Raw genomic sequence first — 19,931 nt, forward strand, 5'->3', positions numbered from 1 at the left:
GGGGCAGCTCCTTCTCCTGGCTGGATTCAATTCTGCTCTTCCTATTGACCAAAAAAATATTCACTTGTTCAGATGGTAACTCAGAAGTCTGGCCCATGTTACACCTGTTAAAGAAAACAACCTGATAATCACCTGAAAGCGAGAATTATTCTAAATGTTACCAGCATCTCCCAGTGCTTAGAGGAAGGCATGGATACAAGTTATTGTTATACTGAGTTACACCAACCCTTGTGTCCATTCATGCAGGCTAGCTTTTTATTTTTTTTTTCCCCCTTTTGGCAAGGGAATAGCACACAAATGACTACTTTACAAGAGCATGTACATTTGTGGCTTACTAAATCCTAAAGCTCACAATTATGGGATCAGACTGAAAAACTACAAGTGGCTCACTACCCAGAAATCTAAAGAAAAAAAAAATAGAGACAAATTTGAAATTAAAGACTTTGCAGCATTAAAGTGTGCTGAGTTTTGCTCTTTCCCAGTTTATCCGATAAAAAAGGAAAAGGCATCAGCATGACACTGTCCTTGCAATGTCCATTCATGAGATACCTGCTGACCCCTTCACCATGCAGCAAAGGTTATTGCTAGTTTGGGGATAAATGCAACCAACTCCTAGTTATCCACTACTGTAATACAACGATTATCTCAGCTGCTCCCTGAGGAGTAGAAAAAGGCAGGATTTCTAACAGAGATGACTTTTTTCTTTTTTTAGACCATCATCCGAGTGTGTCCCCAGGACTGAAAGTCTTGCGTGACCTTGATCTTCCTCGGTGTTAGTTCACCTGTCTTGTTAATCATCGTCTTCCAAAACAAAGAACTAGTAGGATGACATGCTAGAAAGCGCAGACAGCCTTGCTGAGAGGGAAGCGGGGTTATTGGTTTTTCTTTAATTATTTGAGACAACTCTCCAGCATGTCAATATGTCCCTGAGTATTTTGAGTCCTATTCAAGTCTCAAAAGCGGGAATTAGTTTAGAAAGTTCAGTCTAGAAGGCAATCCTGATGTATTCCAAAGTTACTCGAGCCCTGTCTGAATCTCAGAGCAACGAAATTCCCAGACATCACGTCCCTTCCCCCAGCTATGGGAACTACATTCAGCTGAAAACAAGCCAAGTTCTCCTACCCACTCAAGGGGAATGGGAAATCTCAACGTAACCGGTAGAAAGCTTACTACTAAAAGAGAAAACAGAAACCAGAGAAGTGACAGCCATCAAGAGCTTAGCTACGAATGAGATGACTGCCCTCCACCTCCCAGAAACGGAGAGTGAGCCCCATCTTACTCAGTGCTGGCTCATAAAAGAATGACTTCAGGAGAAGCGTTAACCAACGCGGCTTCCTCTTCAGGGCTCTGATCACAGAGGTACAGAGGTGTCCCACAGGAGAGTCACAAAGAGCTGACCACACGTGCTCTGCCACGACACCGTCTTACTGCACCAACACCCAAAGCATGGAGTGTTGATTCTGGGTTTCACCCTTTCCACCAGCACGTATGCAGGTGGGTGGGAACCGGGGGGAAAGAGCTATAAATTAGCCTTGTCCTGAAGAAAAAGGCAGAAAAGAAGGAAATAAATAAATAAATAAATAAAAGCCAGGGGATTTGAGGATGCCTGTCCCTCCAAATGTCTAAAAGTCGCTATGTCAAGAAATCTGACATGACAAAGGCCCCAGACTTTTGTGTCTCATTCTCAATAGACAAGGTTTTGTTTACATATTCAAAAATACATCTAATCCCAAAATACAAGCAAGACAGATCTCAAGAAGAGTTGTGCACAGCTCCCATACCCCACATTCAAAACCTTGGGATTAAGTCAGAGGAAAGCAACTGACTTCCGCCCCTTGGTCGCCAGAGTCATGCCCAATGAGATATATTCTGGGTGAGAACTTCTCACTTCCCCTAATAATGAAAAATAAGAAGCAATAAAGCCCACACCAATGTCTGCTTGAAGCACTGCTCATTTTATCAGATGAACCTTTAAACAAAGGCTTTTTGTGAACTTGAAAAGCATGGCTTCTCCTCCCTCAGAAAGGCATTAAGAATCAAGGAAAAAAAAAAAAAGGAAAGATGGAGTAAGACACTGATTTTGCTTGTTCCCTTCTCCAGAACACCAGTGAGCAGGCGTTGTAGCTAGATACCAAGATGAGCTTCCTGAGCAGCCGTATTATTCTGGTGGCAAACAACATCAGAGAACCTCACCTACATTTTCAGTTCCTGTTTACACTCCTTTTCTAAAGTAAAAGCAAAACCCAAGGTTCTTGAACCTCTCTTCCTAACCGATAAGCACCTGCGTCCATACAGGGAAGTGCAATACATGGGTAGCACTCAGAGGAGGTGGATGCATCCCCCAAGATTCACTTTATTAGTGTTTAAAACCTGATCAGGACATGTAGCTGTTGTACGCTTGTAGAAAAAGGGATTTTCAAGAGGACAACTGGTTTCAGCAGAAGCACCATGATGCCAGTGGCTGTCCACCACCTGGTTCTACTCCAAGCCACATGCAGGCCTGGAAAAAGCATCTTCTCTGCACAGGATTAATACTTTCAGGATTGTACCCAAAGTGAGCATAGTGTACACCTTTGCACGCTCACATCTCTTTCCCCTACAATGCGCTTCACGTTTCTTCAAGTCACTTTTTACCCCTCTGTGTGTACTTCGGTTTGCTAAAACCACCCGTTCAGAGCAGTCGCTCTTCTGACTAGAGCACGGAAACATACAGCCAGGGTTTCCAGAAACTGTCAGCTCTCGGGAGACCATCTGAAACGTAGCAGCACAGCACAGGTCAGCAAAAAAAAAGTAAGGCTGCAGACAGAAAGCTGGCAGAGGTTGACTTTTTTCTTGTCTGTATACCATATGCTGCTGCACGACTCGATGGATGGTATACAGAAACCCTTCTATGTCTTGCTTTGGTAAATCAACCATCAAAAATTGTCTTAGTTCTACATTTTTTGGTTATTCATTACGCTGCAGTTCCCCAGTAGATGATCTTCCAGATCAAACAGGGCAGCGGATTCGGGCTCCAGCTCCGATTTGCTGATGTGAGGTATTATTACAGTTACTCGTGCAACCAAGGCTGATGAGAAAAGGGAAGCCCGGATTTACCATCAGTTCTTAAAAACCTAAAAGCAACTTCAATTTAATTAGAAAACGCTGGATTCCACTAACCAGGGTCACCTAACCTTTCTGGAAATACGAACAAACTAATGCTACAGCAGGAGAGCTGATCAGGCCTTGGAAGCGGTCCATCTGTTCTTGAAAGAAAGCGTCAGTCTAACCCCCTTTAAGAAAGGCACATTACCCCCTGACTTCAAGCCAACGAGACAAGAACACGTCATCCAACTTGACTAATACACATGTTTCCAATTTACAGAAAGACTCTTGGTTTCAAAATTGAAATAAGACGCCAGTACAGTAGAGGAAGTTCTAAAACAATCTCTCTAATCCAAGTTTTTTGGCAGTTTAGGCTTCATCGTGTTTCTGCAGCCAAGAAATACTTCCAAAGATGACATTAGCTGTTATGTGCAGGGAAACAGCCTCGCAGCGCCAGCAAGTACCTGACAGAATTAATTCTACGCTGAACCTTTGCCTACAGGTTCAAACACACATGCCTCGGATTAGAGCCTGCGAGCCAAAAAAAAGGAAGCATCGTTGGGCTTACACAGCACCTTTCACTGCTGGATTCCCCTCGGCACACATATATTAGGAGAAAAACAATATTACAACACAAAAGCGCTGACAGATGTATGAAAAGAAACTCCTGGGTGACAACACTAGAGAGACCATCTCAAAACCAAGGACCAGAGAGTACCCCTCTTCTTATCTCTGCTTCCTTTAGTGTGGCTCTGCATCTTAATTGGTAGGAATCAATCAGCTCGTCTTTTTTTCCCAGCACATACAGTTGCCATTGCACCTACTGTCTGTGCATTTGCAGTTTTAGCAGAAAAAGCACTGGTGTGATACAAGGGAAGAATTTCAAAGACGTGCTGGAGCATTCTGCTTTATTCTAGCCTGCTTCACACAACTCATGTGTTTACACAGATTCAAGTCAACTTTGCCATTTTGCAGCAATTAAAATTAAAAAAAAAAAAAAAAACAAAACAAAACATAGAAATTCAAGTCAAGGTACTCCGTAGCTTAGGTTTTTGCAGCCTCTTTTCATCTGCGCTGTTTAATACACTTCTCAGCACCCAGCGAGACTTAAGAGCAAACAATGAAGTGTTTTAGGTTCCTTTTCTGTTGGTACCAAAGACACCCTGTCTCAATCAGATATCCCATTACCTATTGTTGTACCGTATTAAAAAGCTATTCAGCTTTTCTACTTCTTTCCAGCCCGTGACCTCCACGCTACCTCAAGGCTCTTAACCAACTCTGCCCTCAGAATTAAAGTGAATTCAGTGCCACACAACTAAATAAATCACAAGTAGAAGACTTTATTCTACTAAGCAGATTAAGTGAGTGATGCCAGCAGTCTCAGGACCATCTTAACTTCCCAATTCAGTTAATCAGAAAGTGGACAACAGTGTTGCGATCATCATTATCTGTTCAGCAGCAAAAGGCACAGAAACCAGAACTGGTATTACCATCATGCTGTCAGGAGGAACACAGGCTTTGCTCCATTTTTACATTCCCTTCACTCCAGAGTTTGTGACTCACTACACAATGAAAAGGCTTTGCAGAGCACTGCAGTATGACTCAGATGAGAGCACAGCCAGAACAAAACTGTTCATATCGAGATATCTTCACTCCCAATGATTCATGGAAAGATGGGGAAAAGAACTGGTCTGATAAGATCCTCTACAGGGATGGCTCCGTGGATCATGTCCTTTAAGGAGGACTTGGAGGCAGCTCTGAAGGGACTCGCCGGTATGCCAGCCCCTGGAGAAGAGCGATCACAACCCCAGATCAGGCTAGGATGAAGCTTCCTGCTCCCCAAAATGAAGCACTGAGCTGTACTGAAGTCTGCAGACAGTCGTGACTGAAGCAGAGCATCTGAAGGACACACACATACATTTTTAAACAATCTAGTCCTGATGGGAGGATCTGTTCTGCTCCTCCACACTTGCACACGGTGTTCTAGCCTAATGCAACACGATACGCAGCGGGAGTGGATAAGAAGTGAATAATACCCAGAGAGAGCATTTCGGAGACGGACTCAGGTGAAGAAGGTACGTGGCCAAAGCCTGCAGCTGCACTGATCTCAGCCCTTGGCACAGCATCGCCCCAAGCATATCTCAAGCTCTCAGACAAAAGGAGGAAGCCCCCGTTGGTACACAATGCGCACAGCCAGTGGGACAGAGCAGCACAACTGGCTGTTAGATCTACGTCCTTACAGATGCGCCCCACCATCCAGGGTCCCAGAAGACGCAACAAAGACCTGGAGTTGAAAGGCAGGCACTATGTGCTTATCTGAGAGCTACACGTGTCCCAGAGAGGTTTCGGGGGACAATGGTTTGTCTGCTGCTTCAGTGGAATAGCTGCTTGCGCATTACAGTAATCCTTGATAGGTAGAGGTGGAAAGCCTGTTATATCAGCAGGCTCCTCACCTGCAGGAGCACGTGGCACTTCAACAAGTGACATTACAGCACTCAAATCCAAGCCGTTGTATCTCACATTTTGTTCTCTTTTCCCTAGAACCAGTGAAGAATCAGAAGGCACATGTTGCTTCCTTCCTCATAACGCATCAGAGAGAGAACGGACACTGTGCCCTACTGTCTGCCTCTTTATGACAACAGCCTAACTACCCTATGTCTTGAAGTCATGGAAACTTGAAGGTATTTTCAGTTTAGTAAGGGTAATCCTTCCTTACTGCAGCTAGGGACGCTCTGTCCTTTCCCATTCCCACACACTCCCAGCTAGCATCCCCCATTGACCTCAAATCCAGCGTGCAGCTTCACAGTTTACACTACAGAACAAGGGCATCAACCACGAATGGAATTGAAAACAAATCCACGCACAATTTGTGCCACCTCATGAGACTTCCAAAGAAAAGAACAACAAAGAGGATTTAAATCAAAAAAATTGACTTCATTATTTTCAGGACTTTGTACAATTTTGGCTCCTAAACATGAAATGTGCCTAAAGAAACAGGGAAACTGTGCCAGCACAGGCTGCAAACACAGCAAGAGCTGCAAATTCATAACAAAGCTAATGGAAAAAGCTAGAATTCAGAACAATTTAAAGCATGAGAGAACATCTAGCATTACAGTTCCCACTCCTGGAATAAGTTTCACTGCATTAGAATTAATCTATGTGGCTACAAACTCCAGAGCCAACTTGCAGAGCCACAGCAGCTTTGTTATATAACCAACAGCACAGATAACACCGCCTGCATTACTGGAGCCTATTTGCTACCCCTCACCAACGCTGAAATCAGTAAAGCTGCTATTCAAATCATTATCTTGAAGACAGGCGCTTCAGTAATCCAGACGGTCGGTTTGGGATTTGATAAGACATTTTCTTTCGAGCTGATGTTAAGACTTAAGAGGCCATCCACTGCTGTGCGAGAAGTCCTTAATGTCATCATGGAAGGGGAAGCAAACACAGAGGAGGGGAGCAGCAGAAGCCTGAATGTGATTACAGTAGAAAGATTATCTGAGAAATGAACACAACCCCAGACTGCTGTGAGAAATGTTTTTAAGCAATTTTGAGTGAAAACCGGTGCGTCGGCTGTCCATTCACAGGTCAGCTAGCGCTCGCTTCGTGACAATACGCTCCCAGGAACATCCTTGCATGAACTCTGAACTTCTGCTCTTCAGCATCTCGTGTCGCCTGCTGTAAAGGCAGCTACCCTCTGAGGTCATGGAAATCCAGCTAAGCTGCTGTGCGGTGTTACATCTGTGTGTGGCCATCTTGAACCCTGCTAAGCCATGGGAACTAAAGCGAATTGATAAATTGACACCCCAAACACTCGAGTTGGGTCAAAAGCCTGTCTTGTTTATTGGTTTAAAGAGGCTTCTTAGCATCTACCCATCGCTCTCCAAACACCTTGCTCACGTTTTGCTCTAGCTTCAGCCCACACAACTGTTCCTCTCATCACAACAAAAAGCCAAAGCGCACTGCTTTGTACAGCACTGCCAACCCCTTACACTTCTGGGATGAAGGAGAGCTGTTGAGCTGCCCTAGCCTTTCCCCTGATGTTAGCATAAGGGCTGCAGACACAGGACACTGCATGTTCCAAGAAGCAAAATGGTGTTCCCAGACCCAGAGCCCGTGGCACAGCGAGGCAGCGGAGCCACTGCAGCTCTGCTCCAAGGCGACAGCAGAGCACACAGCTGTTGGAGCACACCGATTCCCTCCGTAATCGTTTTAATTAGGTGGCTAGCCAACCAAGCACGGCACACAGCACACAAAAAAAAATAAATAAAGAAAAATAAAAGCAGCAGCACACGAGCGCTCTGCGAGCATCGCGCCGTGCACTGATCTTCCCGTGGCTCTCCTCCTTTCCACCGGGGCCCCCCGGGCCAGGGCTGCCTGTGGGGCTCCCCTACATCCCTTTTCGGCTGTTTTTTACCTCTCCCGGAGGAATTTGGGCTCTGAGCGAGGCCGGCAGGAGCTGCTCCGAGCCGGCGGGGGTGGAGGGGAGGCAGCCCCCAGGCGCGCAGCCCGCAGCCCACCGCCGGCACGGCGCCCCCTCCTTCCTCCTCCTCCTCTTCCTCCCGGCCGCCCCTCACCCCCAACCCCCTCAGGGGGCCCTCACCTGCTGGTACTCGGCGTCTTGCGGGCGAAAATCGGCGGAGGTGAGCTCCCAGCGCAGGCTGAGGTGCGGCAAGCGGTGCAGCAGGCTCACCCACCAGGGCGGCGAGTAGCTGACGCCCGCCATGCCTCGCCTCAGCCTCAGCCTCCCCTCACCGGCCTCTCCTCACCCCGACCCGCCGGCCATGGAGCCCTCCCCCCCCCCGCTCTCTTCACCCTCTCCCCGCCGGCCGGCGGCCCCTCATGGCCGGCTCCGGGCTCGCTCCCTCTTTGTTCGCCGAGGAGGCTCCGCCGCCTCCGCGCCTGGCGCCGCCCGCCCGCTCCCATTGGCACCGCCGCGCTCCGCCCCGCTCCCCGCCAAGGACCGCCTATAAAAGACCCCGAAATCGACCCCAAAACGCCGAGGCTGGGAGCCCCAGGGCCGGCTGAGGAAGGGGGGAGGCCCCCCAGAAGCTCCAGGCTCTGCCCGAAGCCCCTCACGGAGCCCCCGGTCCCCGCAAGACTGGGGGGCGCTGAGGGGAGTATGGGGCCCCTGCTGCTCGCTCCCTGTGTTTGTGCTTTTCCCCCCAAATCAGGGCAAGTTTTTTGAAGTACAGCCGTGGCTAAAAGCTCTTTGTGACAGTTCCAAGCATGCCCAGTCCACGCAGACATTAGGCACTCGGCCTCCTTTAGTTTTCACCATTCTCTCTTCAGACAAAGGCTTGGCCTCTTCCAGCTGCTGACCCAAAGCCAATTACGTTGCCTCATTAGCTTCCACGGGACGTGGAAGCAGCAGGGTGGCTGGATGACCACATAAATCAGCCCTGAATTCAACACCCAGGTATGGAAGCGATAACAGTCGCTTCCTGCACAACACAACAGAGTTGTGCACAACACAGCAGTGCCGGCGTTGTGCTCTCCCCAGAGCCCTTCAGACATTATGGCTTTCCCAAGGACTACACACCAACCAGACAAGAAAGTATGTTCGTATATTTTCCGAACAGAACAGAACTATTCACAGTATTAAAGTTAAAAAATACGTGCACACCCTCTTGGGGGGATGTGTCAGAAACGAGTAAGTAAATAAACACTCTGGATAACCTGAGGAGAGCTTTGTTAAACAACAAAAAAAAAGTAACAGTAAGCAGCAGCAATCACAAATTCATTTGCTTTGTTACAAAGATTGCATTGTTCCTATTATGACGGAAAGGTATAAAAATATTTGTTTTATTTTTCAAGGAAATGATCCAATATTTTCGTTCTTGCTGTAAGTACGTGCTGCAGTCCAGCTCTCTCCACATGGTTATGTGAACCACACTTTCCCCGTCACAGCTCTGAGGCAGCACACTTCACCTGCAGGTTTGAAAATCTGAAAACAATGTATTGTAAATATCACTTCACGCAACTTGGATTTGAAAAGTGGAAAAAGCCTCCTAACAAACTTCAAGCAAACATCTCACATATCAATGTTTGAGAAACTCTCATCTAAAGTATCCCTATTAGAACGAGAAACTTTTATGACCCAGGAAAAAATACAAAATACTGGAGTGCTGTGCATCCTATTTGTAAGAAATGAAGGATAAAAGAAAAAAAAAAAAAAAAGGATAATACTAACTGCTTTTTTTCTCCTAACTGGTGGCAGGTCAGTAGAGATTATAGAGATGCCTCTTTTGCAAGTACAATTTTATTACATTCCCTAGATGCAGCTAGGAGTTTATACTCTACACTGTTCTTACAGATGCATTTTATAAATAAGGACACCAAAAAGCTAAAAGGTGCTATTTAATACATAAGGATAAAATAAACATATTTCTGCTGATGTTCTGAACTATAACATCAACTTTAATAGTTTTTGACTAGGACAAGATTTTCATATGAGTTTTATCAACATTGCTAAAACGAAATCTTATCGTTCACAAATAGCACTAAGACACACGTCAGAATTCACAGCCACGCAGTATGTACACAAGTACAAGATATACAAGGGTATGAGATAGAAGACCTCAACTCCCTCCAGCCTTCTGCAAGAAGAGTTCTCACTTCTTTGCAGAAGGACAGGAGATCAGCAGCCAATTTTATTTTGTTCCCTTCCCCCCCCACCCTCCTTTTTCACCGCGCCAACAAGGATGGGGAATAAATTACTTTAAAGCCCAATGATCTAACATATTTCACCTCCAGTTCAAACAACTCTAACACAAGGAGCTGGGAGACCTCACTCTGAGCAAGGGCTCTCTCCGCGTAAACCACTTACGCCACAGAGTTTATGCAATTTGGCACTAAAACACTCAAGGCTGGAATCTGTCCTACAGATGTTACTGCTGCCACAGGCCTCTGGATAGAGAAACCCCACCAGGCTGCAAGCCCAAGTACCTTTGTCAGCAATATGATGGACATGGAATAGAAGCAGATGCAGCAGCCACTCAACACGGAGATCTCAGTTGACAGCACTGATATAAATCAAACAGAACAGAATGTTTTGGAACAAATCACAGGAAAAGCTGGATACTATTAAATGGGGGTGTAAGCACCAGCCCATCAGCACAGCAGTCTGAGGCGCCGTATGGGGGCAGGGGTAAGTGGGAAAGGGACCAGGCTTTGCAGCGCTCGTGTGCATGCCTCTCTCACGGTCATTTGCTGCAGAGACAACTGGATTAAATTATAGTAGAATGAGGATTTGGGATTAGAGAGAAACAGAGGCATCAACAGTTTTAATTTCTCCCCCACTATTATTTATAATGATATGGGAAAATAAGAAAAAGAAGAAGAAAACAAGTTCTGCAAAGTAGGAATGAGACAATCCACAGGATCTAGCTCTAGCCATACTTTCATGGTAGAAAGGACGCTTCATACTATTGTACCACATCAGGAAGCAGTGTTTGCATTTCTTAGATGTCTAGCATCTCTCACTCAGTCCTGTTCAGGTAATTCTCGATTACATAACAACAAGACAGCTATCAAGGCTTTCATGTTTAGATTACAGCTGCCTTTTCCCCTCCCCACACAAATAGGTGCTCTCTGTTTTGCCAAATCAAAATGAACAAACAAGCCACTGCTGTTGAGATCCCAGGAATAAAAGCTAACAGTAAATCACCCTTGCATGGAAAGCAGTTCTACAATCAACCAAAGCAAACTGCAAATGTCAGCTTGCTAGATGGCAATCCTGCTGAAAAGTAACCCTAAGAGCCACATTAGCATTCGCTAACTTGCTTTGACAGTGGCTTTGCTAGAGAATCACTGGACAAAATATGCAGATGAGGTGTTCAAAATTAAAGAAAATGAACATGAAAAGAATAGTTTAAACCTCCAAAATTAAGGCAACCACTGCTGACCCCTCTCCCCTTGAGGCCATCAGCAGTCTGAGAAAACATTACTAGCAAATCTATCTTTTTCCATGCTTCAGAAGCTTCCCTCTGACTTCAGACACTCCTACTTGTGCAATGAGAGCACGTTTTGTAACAGTAATCCCATACCCTTGGCTCTTTTTATTCACTATGAGATGAAATAATTCAGATTTTAATATACCGTGAAGCGAGGAGTCTTCCCCTGACTGTCAGACCTAATATGCGTTATGAAAGGTTTTAACCAACAATGCAGATTTAAAAAAAAAAAAAAAAAAAAAAAAAAAGTTTGAATTTCAAGTGCCAGCAGATGGATGAGTTACCCTCTCGAGACTAGGGGCTAAATTACGGGCAGTCAGAGGGAGGTCAGCGAGACAAACGTGTCTCAGCACTCAGCTGCCACTGTTAAACACCACCTCAGCCCTGCTTGCCTCTGCTGCTCCGTAAGCTCTGCCCTTACATCAAGTCATGTTTCCTTCCCACTGAGCTAGACTGTGCCTCAAATCAAGATTACCCTTCCTCCCTTCCCAGGGCTTCCTCTGTATTTTTCTACGGAAAGTCAAAGGAAATAAAGCCAGGGCTGCTCTGCAGTCCCCCTCAGATTTCACTGCCCCCTTGACAGCTCAGTCCACAGCCTTCGCTCTTCCCAGCAAAGCCATGCTGCCAGGGCTCTTCCCAGCTGAGTTCTCCTCCCAGCTTGAGGTATTTCCCCAGAGTGGAGAAGGGAATGTACATTTGGATCTTCATTACTTTCCTCTGAAGTCCTCCTAGGGACTTTTGGGTTTAAACAAAGAATAGCCACAACCAGAGCCAACATAAAAAGCTTTAAGCAAACTCAAAGAAATCGTATGAAAAGGTTAATTCTGTCATTTCCAGTCCTGAGGCAATACTCCCTTTCTCTCATGTTCTACTGGCCTTTTTATAGTTTGTGAGATTGAGGGAAATGGGTGGAAGATGTGGAAATCCTATTGCACCTGCCCGCTCCTTTCCCTTCCCCAGAGAGCTACACACAGAACATTCTATTATTTAGTTAATTGCAAAGAAACAATTACAAAGGAACTTGGCAAATTCTCTCTAATCACAGTGAGACCCAGCGCAGTTTGGTAAGTTCAGCAAATTAGCAAGTAAGTGAATATAAAAAAGAAAGAATAACACAGCTCAAATTGCACTTTGTTTTGTCAGTCAGTTTCTGTTTAATTATTTAAGATATTTCTTCATAACATTCTAGTACATTTTGTATGATAATGAAGGTTTACTAGCACAGAAATGCCATACCTGGCTATTAAATATCTGCCAAGAGGAGGAAGAAACTGACAAGTCCATGTAAATTACAGAGAGCCTGTTTAGGAAATATTTCCAGGTTAGATAAATAGGCTTTGCCATAATTTGTGTGAGGTATAAATAAGGATCATTGCTAGATAACAACAATGCTAAACTAATGTTTGTACAGGATGTTATAACTTGAATTGCAAGCATTCATGGTCAATCCTCCAGTTTATTTAATGCTATTCTAATTTTCTATGCAGACAACTACAGGCCATTTAAGCAGGTTTTTTTTTTTTTTTTTTTACAGCTGCACTGTAATCAAGTGGCAGATCTTACAGTATATTATTTCTAAACTTATATTACAGGAAAGACTTGCAAGCTCCACTGCATTACTGAAACAGAAGATCATTCTGCAGAACTGATAAACCAAGGTGGGGCAGAAGAGCAAGACTCAGGTGTGGTATGATCTGGCTGATTGCAAGAGAGATAATACAGCCCCTTACAACAGGCACGATGTCCCTCCTGGTTCTTTTCAGATCATTTTGGGCATCAAGATTTTATGATACATCTGTTCATACCATCAAGAATAGAAGCCCTAAAGGGGCTTATGTGACACCCAGTGTGAAGTGTCTTCTGAGGCACGCTGGCAAAAAATCTACCAACTAGTAGGGGAGCTGTTACAATCTGAGCAACATCTTGAGGGAGGAAGTTTTGTTTATACAGAGCCCCAGTGTGGGGAACAACATGAACACTTTCCTGGAGATCAGAACAGATGTAGAATACATATGCTCTCAGAGTTTAAAAAAGTCATTAGGACAGCCAGACAGTGGAAAGGGCAAGAGGAGCAGGGTACAACTTAATCAGTGGAATACAACAGAGTTTAGTTAACAAGAACATAGCAACACTTGCTGTTCAAGGCTATTCCTTCAAGCACAGTGAGGACAGAATGAATGCTAAAGGCCACATGTAAGCACCAGCCAATGCGCCTTATGCACATCTGTTTGCCCTCCACTCCCCCTGGCAGATTAATTGGAACAATCATCACAGGTTTTTTTAATTATTTTATTACTCACATTTCACTGGTTTAATAACTGGTTGCTATGACTGTTACAACCAGCAAGCAAGCAGCACAATAGACATAAATGAAACTTGCTGTACTCTGCACAAAGCCACACATATTTGAGGCAATGGTATGGCTTTTAGTTTTAGAAACATGTGACAGATTTCCTCTCGAATCAAGTACCAGAAACCAAGACTGAAAGCAAGAGCCCATCACTGCTGGCAATTGCACTAGGATTTGGTCAAGAGCATTGTTCATCCTACTGATGGGAGGACTTTAAACTTATATTAAGAGGAAATTCACACCCTACGTGTTTAAGAGTTAACTTTTTACTAGCCTCATTACCTGTCTTGCAGAATGGAGGAGACTGGACTTACTCAGGACTGGCTCAGCAAAACAGCCTGAGGTAAAAGGTCAACCTAGGTGCAAAGTGAAAACACAGGAACAAGCAGCAGAGGCTGGAGTAGCAATACAAGCACAGCAACTGCAGCAGGAATGCATGAACAATTAATTTACAAGCTTGAATTTAATTTGAAAGTTCAATAGTCAGGAGAAAATACACTGCAATTATTTCAACATTTTAAAAATCCCAAAGTAACTTACATACAAGATTTGCACAGCTCTAATTATTAAAATGATCATAAAAATCAATGGCTTTCTTATATATACACCAAAATTAATACTACTCCATTACAACTCCATAAAAAGTTGCCTGTGTAGGGATTATTTGTATAGCTACATAGGAAACGTTATATTTTTCAGGTCTTGATGGTGCAATAAAAATTTACAGGCATAGGTACTTAAGGACAGAAAGAGATCAAGAGAGATCACATCCCATAAAAGTCAGATCTCTATATTCACATGATTCCTAACTAAACAGTAGGTAAACAGCAAAAGGTTTTAAGTAGGCAGCATTACCCCATACAGAACTTGTGTATCAGCAGGATGGAAAGTGTGCTATTAGGTAGCTTACGGTGGAATTTCATTTTAATTCAGGACCTTGATGCCCCTACAAGGTTACCAGTACCTTGTACAGAAAACATTTTTTGTTTGTTTGTTTTAAAATGAAGCTGAGTGTTTTTATAGGGCCTATATCCTGGCTGGTTTCAGCCACACAGATATTTACTGTCCTCAGCTTTCTGTTGAGTCAAAGAAAAGAAAAATGCCATTTCCTCTGAAATTAATTTTTTCTTCCTTCATTGCTCCATACCTCTCCCCAGATTTACAACGGCTGGCATTCAGACAGCCACAGAATGAAACCTACAGTGTCAATTAATACTCCTTTCAACACATTCCATTACAGCATATAATGAAAAAACATTAAAGGCTATTAATGCTGCAGAGGTTTCTCTTTCTAGTGTACTAAACCAAACTTTCTATATCCTGTGAGCATATAGTTATCTTTCAAACAAAGTTATGTGTTTGAAGCCTGCCCAATTAGGTATCAGATTTATTTGTTTTTAATGGTTATCGGATTGAATTGAATTTAGGAAGCTCTAAAGACATTTTCATTAACCTCAGAAGGCGTTTGCTCCTTTTCATCCTTCTGTCTGTCTATGACTTTGGGTCACACCAAGCAACTCTCTCCTTTATCCTGGAACTCTGCTATTCTACTGCTAGTTGTATGCCCAGTTAAAACAGAAGTCTTTCTACTCCGTATCTACTTGATACTTTCATATTTGTTCTTTGTTATGGTACAGTAAAGTAAATGTCATCTTCATCATATTTTCTGTCCAAGTATTTCCCTAAAGGGTAACAGTTAGGTAGGTATTTTGTATCAGTCTTGGTCCTGACGTACACTACATACTCTCTCCTTGATGTGTCAGAGTCCTCAGCTCTAGTTACTCTCTCTGGAGGTATCCATGACATAGTCACAGTTACAGACTTGAAATATTATACATAAGCAACTCAATACAGCTCTGCTTCTATTTAGCAAAATTACTCTTTTATAACCTGACTTTCAGAAAAAGAGGGAAACAGTCTAAGCTTCTACTGAGAGGATTTTATCCCTTTTATTTTATATATATTTATCCTTGCTGCAGATGACAGTCATGTGACCAAACTACCAGCAGGAAAAATTTACCCAACACAAGTATAAATGACATTCTTCAGACTGCTTTGGGTATGGAGAGCTCCCAAAACTGCCTTTGGAAAAAGCAAAGGCAGCATTTCCACTGATGGGATTAAATGAAATCAGCTGCATTGTGCTGCAGCCATCCAGTTTCCTTTGGCTGCAAGTATTGGCATGAACTATGATAAGCTCAGATAGTGCTTCATTGAAATCAGAGAACTGAGACAGCTCTGGCTTATTAGTATTCTGCAAAACAGCGGTGACTGATTTTTAATTTAAAAAAAAAAAGAAGAGGGAAAAGGTGATAAAAATCTTCTATTTAAAAGTGTGCTTTCTGTTTACAGGTGACTTTATTACTCCTTGATGACAAAGAACCATTAGGGTCTCTAAAAAAAACTCTGCTGTTTGCAAAATGAAATTCTACTTCCAGTAAATATCACATGATCTACCTGGTTCACCTTTCATAAAAAGGCATTTTCATGCCTTTGAAGGGTGTTGGAACAATAGTCTGGACTAAAAGCTCCTCCTTCCAGCAAGAAGAGGTACAGTTTGTGTAAAAGATTTGGAAAGACTCCTCTGATCATATTGTCCACATTCCATTATGTCACTGGTCCTTTCATGGAGCCTGCTAAAGACATTGTCAAATAGTGTTTGTTCTGGATGTAGTCTCATTATCTATTATAAGCCAACCTTCTACTTCTGTTCAAGCTACATGGGTCTGAATATGTTGCTCATCCCAATCTACATCCCTCAGAACAGAGTGGGTAGTGCTCAGGCTTTCCAGCAGTAAGCCTCATAGCTTTACCTGATGACAGAAGACGGCTGTCCCTTGTGACCCCTCTCCCAGCCTGTAACTAGTCTCACGGTACACTTGCAGCATATACTGCTGATGTGCACGCACACAAATGCAGTGCTGAGAAGAGAGATCAACAACAGCAGAGCAAAATTGGACTTAAAATCCCTTAGTACTCAACATATGAGCAATCTAGTTAGTCAAAGTTTCAGTCAAGTGATGTAAGCTAAAACAAGACATAAAGCAACGTATCTTCTCTGTCAAATGTTTGCACTTATTAGAGATGACCCTGCATACTCCACTCCACTCACTGATATGTAAGCAGAAAAAGCAGTCACAAGGGCATCCATCACAGAACACTCCTGCTATTACACCCTTCTCTGACAAATATATAAAAAAGTGATTACATGATTAGACATTTCAAATACAGAAGTGCTATACATATTATAGCAAACACGTTTGGAAAAAGCAATAAATAAAGGAAACCATGCAGCCACAGTAGGCCTAGCGTAGCCCTATGACACAGAAGTGATTTCCTTGAAGCCCTTATTGGTCTGCATAGACTTTAAATGTTTAGTGTAAAAAGAAAAAAAAAAACACACCATATTACAATATGACACTATAAAAAATTTAAATAGAGAGGACCTTGTAGCACATACAAGCTGTTCCCCTTCACATACACAAGCTGAAAAATGGAGCCAAGTTATTTTTCACTTTCTGATTAAACAAAGTATTTCAGCCAACCTGAAACAAGACTTTGTTTGACATGAAATATTTTAAGTCTCTATTCCTTTCATTTAAAATTGATATTTGAATCTGTGAGACAAAACATTGTTTTGTTTTAGTCTTTTTTAAAATTCAAACTCTCCATAACAGAAGGATAAGCATAACGGACAGTCAGAGGCTTTTAGCCATGTAGTCAGACATATCAAACAATTCTTCATTTACATCTGAAATAATGACAACTGCAGGCTAACACTTCTCCTTTTCATCTTTGCTATGCTTTACCTTCGTAGAAATATTTTTGTTTGTGAATCAAATAATTCAAGATCATCGGGGCCCGTTACAAAAGTGGGTGGAGTTCTTCCTCATCTGTAACAATGGAGAACCGATGACAATATCATCTGAATCATCTGAGTGAGCTTCATCCACAGACAGAGAGAGAGTGGGCTGCGATTGCTTCTCAGAAGACCTGGCTGAAATAATTGCAAAAGGAAACAAGGGCATCAATAAACAACGCTGATAAAAACATGCCCTTGTGGGAAGTGTAATGTTCTCCGAGCCATCAAGTTTCCAGAATTGCTTACAGTTATGAATAGCTCTCATCTATCTTTTTCCACTTGCAACTATTACCCTTTCCTCTTTAACGAAAGAACATGCATACCAAGTGGTAAGTTGACATCCTGACCATGCATGATTTGTCTTACTGTCTTTTAATCTTTGCAAGTGGTTACACGTCACAAAGTGAAGTAATTTGATACTGAAACTATTTCAGGCCATAAAAATAAATATTTATTAGAAGGCCAGAAAAGCAAGCAAGCAAGCTTGACCCAAGCAAGCTTAAGCAGGAAGGTCATAATGAAAAGTTCAGTCAAATATAGATAGAGAAAAGGGAAAACAGTAAGATGAAAGCTGTGAGTGACAATGTCTTTCATTCTTATATCTATAAAATACCACAAATATTGTTCACATGCTGTACTGCCTTAAAGACAGTGAGTTCTATTGGTTCTATGCAACTCAATTCCAATTTGAAGAAATGTTTATGGCATAAACAGAATCCTAATGATTCCAGTAAGAACTGGAAAATCAGAGGGAGAAGTCAGATACATGAGGCCCCTTACATGTGATGAGCAGGAACAGCAGCTTCTATCCCCTCTACAAGAGATCTGTGAACTTAATGATTACAGCTATTAATACCTGCTAGGACAGTATCTTCTCCTCAACTTCACCTATTTTTCAGCTTCAAATATCAGTTCTCTGAAAAAGACTATCTCCCAGACAAAAGGAAAATAAATCAAGATGACCTGCAGTACAAAAAGTAAACACACATGAGGCCATACACTGAGAGTTTGACACTGGAATAGAAAAGACAACAGAGGGCACACAGAAAATCTTACTTGGGAAGAACAAACATGCCATGGGCTTCATAATGAAATGAGAGGTTTCTGACAAAGAAAAAACCTGCTGGTACACAGCAACTGTAATGTGGAATAAAGAAAGCACAACAAGCCCAGAAATAGAAAAAGGGTGACAGACAGAGTCTGTGAATGAAAACAAGGAATGCAGGAGACTTACATTGACCTCAACCTACAGAAGAAAAGAAACATGACTCTCTAGTTAAGTGAAATTCTTCTCTGTATCAGTTCTTCCAGAATTTCTTCACTCATCATTTTATTGTCATCATCACCTACAATCACCTTTGGAGACTTCACAGGTAGGTAGTGACAGTGCCCCCCCTATCAGTACTATTCTAATGGTCAGACTACTGCACTTACCAGACTAGCCTCATTTTATAGCACTTTATCAAGGTCTTAGAAATACTTATTCAGAGGCACAAAACTTTTTTTTTTTTTTTTTAAACAGTTTATTTTTTTCATTTTTAAAAGATTTTTTCTCTTTGGGCAGAATTTCACAATTGATTTACTCTGGGTTTAGACTGAGTGTACCAACAAAGACTACTGCAGTAGAGCCCAAGCGAAACAGGAAGCTGCCAGGATTCTTTTCTGGATACTGTTGCTAGACATAACTAAAAGTCACTCTGTAACATCTTCAGAAGCAAGTCTTAGGGACTCCTTCACAAAGTAGTAGAACGTGCTTCTGAATATGGAATACAATAAACTTTCTTACAAACATTCTCCTTCACTGAAGGGTAATCTCTGTATTTGCAGCCCTTGTAAATCTGGCTTATTCCCCATCTCATATCTTAGAGGAACAGCCTGAGCTGCTTACGGCATGCTCTGTTTCTGCACAAGTCTGCAGGGACTGTCAGCTTTTCACTGACAACAACAAACTAATGTTTTTCAGGTCACCCTCAAAGTTGCTCTTTTTCTCCAACTGGTCCATAAAACCTAAAATATCCTGCTCAGGATATTTTTATTTTATTATTTTATTTACCAGCTTTCTTCAGCTTGTTTTTAACTCCTTTGAAGCTGCATGTCTAAACTTGTATTATCTACATCATTGTTTTGCTTTTCCTGCTCAGTACTTCTAACATTCTCTTAGAAGCCTCTTTGGCTTTAACTCCACTTTCTCAGAAGCAGCAAGCAAAATTCAAGAAGGAAAAACTGAATATCAGCCATAAAAGACAAAGACATTTTCCCAGCTTATACCACAGCAGTGCTAGCTGGCAGGGCTACCTACAACTCCAATTTTCCCCTTAATACAGCAACTAAAGACTGATGAAAAACATGACTAAATACAGATGGCTGACTAGAATGGTTCATTTTTACCAGATGTCTGTCCCCATCAGAAACTAAGTCAGCAAGGTGAAAACTCATTCAACTTATGTTGTGGGCCGCAAGCCGTAGACAATGGAAAGTACCATATTACAGCTACAGGGCAGGGGGTGGGGGATTGAAGAGGAAGTAGAAAGGCAATACAGAGGAACACCATGTTCCTTAAATAATTACTATTGACCACAGAAAGAGATCATCCAATCTGCAGTTTTGACAAACAGGCAAAGCACTGCGAGGAAGCTGGTACTGACGTTGTCAAAGATTTAATCTTTCATTTGAAAAT

The 19,931-nt window shown here is 42.7% G+C and overlaps 2 protein-coding genes across 10 annotated transcripts in view; both read right to left on the reverse strand.

Moving 5' to 3' along the window:
- Positions 1-7,882, reverse strand: part of TTYH3 (tweety family member 3) — a 78,519-nt gene extending 70,637 nt beyond the window's left edge. For 2 of the 4 annotated variants that reach the window (XR_014318541.1, XM_082772596.1), the window contains exon 1: positions 7,691-7,880. Coding sequence is in view for 3 of the 4 variants with exons in the window: in XM_082772596.1 (XP_082628722.1) it covers positions 7,691-7,813 (123 nt within the window). In the remaining variant the exon portion in view is untranslated. Of the gene's footprint in view, positions 1-7,690 lie in introns of all 4 variants that reach the window. The other 2 variants (XM_082772598.1, XM_082772597.1) reach the window with 1 other exon arrangement.
- An 873-nt stretch (positions 7,883-8,755) lies between these two features.
- Positions 8,756-19,931, reverse strand: part of IQCE (IQ motif containing E) — a 31,976-nt gene continuing 20,800 nt past the window's right edge. For 4 of the 6 annotated variants that reach the window (XM_082772175.1, XM_082772177.1, XM_082772173.1 and 1 more), the window contains one exon: positions 9,792-17,389. In XM_082772175.1, the coding sequence (XP_082628301.1) occupies positions 17,244-17,389 (146 nt within the window). In that variant the 3' untranslated portion in view covers positions 9,792-17,243. Of the gene's footprint in view, positions 9,035-9,791; positions 17,390-18,110; positions 18,218-19,931 lie in introns of those variants that run through there. The other 2 variants (XM_082772174.1, XM_082772176.1) reach the window with 2 other exon arrangements.

The sequence above is a fragment of the Aythya marila genome (assembly GCF_965140915.1).
Source record: "Aythya marila genome assembly, chromosome: 15".
Classification (NCBI taxonomy): domain Eukaryota; kingdom Metazoa; phylum Chordata; class Aves; order Anseriformes; family Anatidae; genus Aythya; species Aythya marila.